General features: G+C 37.7%; 2 protein-coding genes across 2 annotated transcripts; both read left to right on the top strand.

Moving 5' to 3' along the window:
• The first annotated feature begins 347 nt into the window (after positions 1–347).
• On the top strand, positions 348–1,620 carry LOC131219973 (protein FAR1-RELATED SEQUENCE 5-like). Its single transcript, XM_058214954.1, has 3 exons — positions 348–1,023; positions 1,252–1,469; positions 1,588–1,620. Exons 1-3 carry the CDS (start codon positions 348–350, stop codon positions 1,618–1,620), a joined length of 927 nt encoding a protein of 308 aa, XP_058070937.1.
• Positions 1,621–1,700: 80 nt separating this feature from the next.
• On the top strand, positions 1,701–2,972 carry LOC131220391 (protein FAR1-RELATED SEQUENCE 2-like). Its single transcript, XM_058215324.1, has 2 exons — positions 1,701–2,506; positions 2,616–2,972. Exons 1-2 carry the CDS (start codon positions 1,875–1,877, stop codon positions 2,788–2,790), a joined length of 807 nt encoding a protein of 268 aa, XP_058071307.1. The 5' UTR covers positions 1,701–1,874; the 3' UTR covers positions 2,791–2,972.
• The last annotated feature ends 2,858 nt before the right edge of the window (positions 2,973–5,830 follow it).

Here is a 5,830-nt window from a genome sequence, read left to right as displayed (position 1 = left end):
ACTTGAGTTTTGCGTCTTATATTTGCATTTTTCCTTACTCAGGTCCATGTGGCCTTATGAGTAGGTTGAATGGCTAATCAATGTCATAGTGGCCCTACAAAATTTTTGATGGTGGGTGTCATTGTTGGGCTCATGTCTTTTTAACTAGGCATATTAATCTAGAAATTGATCATTTATAATTGTCTTGTTATTGTTGACTTTGGACTGTTTAATTTTTTTCATAAATCTGAATAGAAATATTGATTTTTGTTATGAGTTGTGTTCATTTACTAACTTTTATACAATTTCATGATAAACTGTATCAAAACTTTTTTTTGTTATGAGTTATAGAAATGCATGAGAATTTAATGGCGCAAGTTGGCACAACTTCTATCCGTCGTTGGATTCCAGAAGTAGAAGAGGGGTTGAAACCAATAATTGAAAAGACTACTTTCTCTTCAGTTGATGCGGCGTTTAACTTCTACAACCATTATGCAAAGAAGGCAGGCTTCAGTGTTCGTAGAGGATCAAATAAATACAATAAGAATCAAGAAGAGATCTGGAAGATGTTTGTATGTTCGAAGGAGGGGATGACAGATAACAAGGTACAAATGCAGCATGGTGTAGTAAAAAGGCGACGGAGTATTACTCAAGAAAGTTGTAAAGCTCGCATGACAATTAAAAAAGAGGGTGGTGGACCAAACTATATAGTGAAAAAGTTTGTTGAGGAGCACAGTCATGAGTTAGCAACTCCTCGAAAGAAACATCTTCTTCGATCACATCGTGAGGTTTGTAATGCGCAGAAGAATTTGGAAAATACATTCACTCAATCAGGCATAGGCATTTCACAAACTATGAATGTTTTAGCAATTGAATCAGGTGGTCACGAAAATATTGGATGCATTGAGCAAGACGTGAGAAATTATGAAAGAGATAAAAGAAAAGAAACCAAGGACCATGATACTCAACTATTGTATGAACATTTTTCTGAAATGAAGGAATTAGATCCATCGTTCGCATATAATGTGAAGGTTGATGCGGAGGGTAAGTTAACACATTGTTTTTGGGCTGACCCGACTTCACGTAAGGCTTATCATCACTTTGGTGATGTTATAGTATTTGACACCACGTACAATACAAACCATTATGAGTTAATATTTGCACCCTTTACAGGGGTTAATCACCATGGGTAATCAATTATACTGGGTTGTGGTTTTATCCATAATGAGACCACTGAATCTTTTATCTGGTTGTTTGAGAAATGGTGTGAAGCAATGTTAGGGGACCCACCGAAAGCGATCATAACAGATCAAGATCCAGCAATGACAAAAGCCATTGCTATTGTATTTCCGAATGCTTTCCATCGTTATTGTATTTGGCATATTTTGCACAAGGTCCCTGAAAAGTTAGGTCACATAGCTTTTAAAGATGAATTTAAAGTACCTTTTTATGATAGCATATGGAATTCTGAGAAGCCCGAAGCTTTCGAAGTAAAATGGAGCAAAGTTATTGAAGAAAATGAGTTGGATCATAATGATTGGCTTGCCTCTTTATTTAACATTCGTCACAAATGGGTACCAGCATACCTAAGACATGTTTTTTTTGCAGGTATGTCTAGTAGCCAACGAAGTGAAAGCATGAATGCGTTTTTTCGTAAATATGTATCGAAGAAAAACTCGTTAATGGATTTCATAATTCGTTTTGATCGAGGGGTAGCACGACAGAGACACAATGAGTTAGTCGCCGATCATGAAACGATTAGTAGCAAGCCGAAGTTGAAAACTTTATTTGCCATGGAGAGAGAGCTTGGAGAGACTTATACTCGGTCTATTTTTTATAAATTTCAAGAAGAGTTGTATTAAAGCACCATTTATACTGCAATTCTTTTACAAAAGATGGAAGGCCTTTTCATTTACAATGTTGGAGTATGTGAAGGAACATCTCCTGAACGGCTAGTTGAATTCGAGATGGAATCTAAACAAGCAAAATGTAGTTGCTTGAAATTTGAATTTGAGGGCATACCATGTAGGCACATATTATGCATACTACGACAATCTCGGATACCCAATTTGCCAGACCACTATATTTTGAAAAGATGGACAAGGGATGCTAAAATGGATTTTGTTTACGATGCAAGTGGTGTGGAGTTAAATAGAGAGAAACATGAATCGTATGCTCTTCGATATAGCAATTTGTTAGACATTTCTAGAAATCTTGCCAAAGAAAGTGCTAATTTTAAAGAGACATATCATATATGCAAAGAAGGGTTACAAGATATTCTCAAACGAGTTCAAGAACAGAAGTTAGTTGCTGGCGAGACATTGGTGCTTAAAAATAAGAAACAAATAAAGAAGATTACTAAAGTAATCATTAAAGACCCAGTGCGTGCTAAAACTAAAGGAAGTGGAAAAAGATTAATTTCTGAAAGGGAAAAGGTTGCTCGTAAGAAAGATAAAAGAAGATGCAATGGATGTGGGAAATGGGGTCCTGGCCATGACAAACGTAATTGTCCAATATGGAAAAAACTGTAAGTGTTTAATTTGTTTTATTCATTTATATTTGATTGATTCTTTAATTTTGTTTGTTAAATTATTATATCCTTATTTTCTTCATTCTTTAAAATGATTTACTTGCAGAATAAGATCTCCCTCGTGCCAAGAACCATCAATGAATGAAGTTGATATGCGTGAAGAACCATCAGATGACGAGCTTGATATGCATGAAGAACCATCGGATGACGAGGTTGATATGCATGAAGAACCATCGGATGACGAGGTGGAGACATTAGGTCATGACACACCACTATCTTAATAATGTAATCAATAGCAACTTTTTAATTTACTCATTTACTTGGTAATTATGTAACTATGACTACAAAAAACCATGCATATGAAACTCAAGAGTAGTTAATGATTATTTGAATGAATTTTTCATAAATTTGTTATTAAAAAAATAGTTTATTTGCATTATGATTATTAATTAGGATAATATTTTATTATTTAAAGCTTTGTAATCTCATTTTAGACACGGACTTTAATAAATTAATTCAAAATTTTCTTATCTTTTATAGATTCAAGAGTCATTATATCTTTTAGATTCAAAGTTCACATCATCTTAAGACTACGGTGTTCATCTTCCCTTTTTTACTCCCTTTCTGGCATTAGACTCATGCATGTAGGTGTAATTTTTTAAATTATAATCCATCTACAGTATAACCAACCGAAGGGAATTACATGTCCTGTATGAAATTTGCATTGAGTGTTTAATCCAATCAGTCAATCAGGAGCCATAAAATGAATTTACAGGACTGTAGGGCCCAACAACCCTTTACAACCGGTCAGACGGTTTGTGCCTCGTGCCCAATTAAGGCCCATTATTGGAAGGAATGGCAGACCTTATGCGATGAACCGACATAGGTTCTGTCGAGGAATGAGATGGCCTCCACTGGGCCATTTCACGCCCACAGAAATGCACGGTCAGGATGCTAATACGCCCATTAATAGTTTGTTTAGACTCTGGTGAAAGTTTGCCACCATTTATTCAAGTTTTGCTTCTCATCCATTGACCAAAAGGCAGACTTTAAAGGTAACCCGGTCCACCGAAATTGTGGAACCCGTCCACCCAAATTGTGGAACCCACAATGTATGGTGCATAGCCCGAAATTGTCAATGATCAAAAGCAAGTAATCATCTGGATTCACAAATTGAATTTGAAATGGTGATTATTTTAATTTTTACCTTTTCCAATTGATAGCTAACAAATGGATGGTTAGGATTTTTCTATCAGCCTGATCTCCAGGATGTGATCCATCCACGGTAGACCTTACAATTGGACACCTTGGGTTGAAGTTAACGGTTGGCACGTGTAGAATGTATGAGACACCACAGCTCAAAAAATATAAGCAGACAATCGTTGTGGTAGTGTACCAAACAACGAGAGAACTGCTGTTTGATTTTTTACTATCTCAGGAGCTCAACGCGTGTGGTTTTCATCACTCTCATCACTATGAGAGAAGTGCTACGTGGGCCTCACTATGATGTATGTATTTCATCCATGCCGTCCACCCATTCTTTCAGATCATTTTTTGGTATGAGCCCAAAAATGAGGTTGATCCAAATCTCAAGTGGACTGCACAGTGTTAATTGAATGCCCACCTTTAAAAACTTCTTGGGGCCACAAAGTTTTAGATCAAGCTGATATATATTATTTCCCTTCATCCAAGTTTGTATGACCTCATCAACAGGTTAGATGTCAAATAGCCATTATAGTGGGCCCTAGGAGGTTTTTAATGGCGGAAATTCAATCAAAACTGTTTTCCCATGGTGTGGTCCACATGTGATTTAGATATACCTAATTTTTGGCATAATGTCATAAAATTATCTTTCAAAATGGATGGACGGCATGGATAAAACATATACATCATGGGGTCCACATAGCACCGATCACACCTGATGGCAGCGTCACCAGCCAAATCGTGTCACCCTAGGAGGTTTTTAATGACTGAAATTCAATCAAAACTGTTTTCCCATGGTGTGGTCCACATGTGATTTAGATATACGTAATTTTTGGGATAATATCATAAAATTATCTTTCAAAATGGATGGACGGCGTGGATAAAACATATACATCATGGGGTCCACATAGCACTAACCACAGCTGATGGCAACGTCACTAGCCAAACCGCATCACCCTAGGAGGTTTTTAATGATGGAAATTCAATCAAAACTGTTTTCCCATGGTGTGGCCTACGTGTGACTTATATATACCTAATTTTTGGGATAATATCATAAAATTATCTTTCAAAATGGATGGACGGCGTGGATAAAACATATACATCATTGGTCCACATAACACCGACCACAGCTGATGGCAGCGTCACCCGCCAAACCGCGTCCCTAACTCTCTGTCAAACTGATCCCCATATCTTGCCAAAAAAAGCTCTCGTGTCTTGCCGAAAAAAGTGCCGCGCGAGTCCTCCTTCAGGAGACTCTCTCTTACGCACGGCTGTTAAATCCCAGCCGATGAGGGGATCTAACGACTAAAGGAAGAGCTCTCATTTAAGGTCGGTGCGGCCTGGTGCGCAGGAGACCTGGACTCTATATGATATATATATATATATATATATATATTACCATGTTGTTCAGCTTATTAAAGATTATAATTTTAATTAGATCAAGGTTCATTTAATAAGTTGGTTAAGGTTGATACTAAAATTTTGTTAACCCTTGTTGGACCTCTGGGTATCTACACACGAAGATGACAAAGGGGACCTTGGCTGTAGTAGGGGGCCCTCCATGCCTAAGTCAGAATAAAGTGATCAAGGTCCAGTAGAGTTGAGGATTTATTGGTGCGTGCCTTTTACTATATATTGGTCTTCTATTTATTGGCTAAAAGTCGATTACATGGATAGAAACGCTCCCTTAGTTATAGGCATGCGTTTAGTAGCCATTTCTCAACTATTTCGCGAAATTCTCAGTGATGATAAGATCAAGTGGTTGAGCTCTGAAAAAATATGAGGTTGGTGGCCAGGGTCAACCATTCGAGCCGACTTCATGAATTAAACCTATGGCCATTCTAACTACGATCTTCCCGAGGTGGGTGCTTTATAGGCTGTGGTCGTTTCTTCTTTCAATATATCTTCGACCTCCTATCGAATTCTTGGGTTGTGGCCAAATGTCCGAGTAGCAGAGCCGAGCTACTTTCACTTGGGACCTTAATGGTGTCTTAAAGGTGTAAAGATGACCATCCTCTTCGTCTTATCGTATGATATAGAGACTCCCTTTTAAGTTCCAAGATGCACAACTAGAGGTGTACACGAACCGAGCTAGCTCGGTTAGCTCTCTTGACTCGA

This window comes from Magnolia sinica, chromosome 12 (assembly GCF_029962835.1).
Source record: "Magnolia sinica isolate HGM2019 chromosome 12, MsV1, whole genome shotgun sequence".
NCBI lineage: Eukaryota > Viridiplantae > Streptophyta > Magnoliopsida > Magnoliales > Magnoliaceae > Magnolia > Magnolia sinica.
The sequence above is the reverse complement of the archived record's forward strand: the minus strand, read 5'-3'. Positions and strand labels throughout refer to the sequence as shown.

Excerpts from the sequence above, each read along its gene's own strand:
- LOC131219973 (XM_058214954.1), top strand. The coding sequence starts at position 348 with ATGGCGCAAGTTGGCACAACTTCTATCCGTCGTTGGATTCCAGAAGTA. Across the intron at positions 1,024-1,251 it reads TGTGAAGGTTGATGCGGAGG|CAATGTTAGGGGACCCACCG; the intron begins GTAAGTTAACAC and ends AATGGTGTGAAG. Across the intron at positions 1,470-1,587 it reads AGAAGCCCGAAGCTTTCGAA|GTATGTCTAGTAGCCAACGA; the intron begins GTAAAATGGAGC and ends TTTTTTTTGCAG.
- LOC131220391 (XM_058215324.1), top strand. The coding sequence starts at position 1,875 with ATGGAAGGCCTTTTCATTTACAATGTTGGAGTATGTGAAGGAACATCT. Across the intron at positions 2,507-2,615 it reads TGTCCAATATGGAAAAAACT|AATAAGATCTCCCTCGTGCC; the intron begins GTAAGTGTTTAA and ends ATTTACTTGCAG.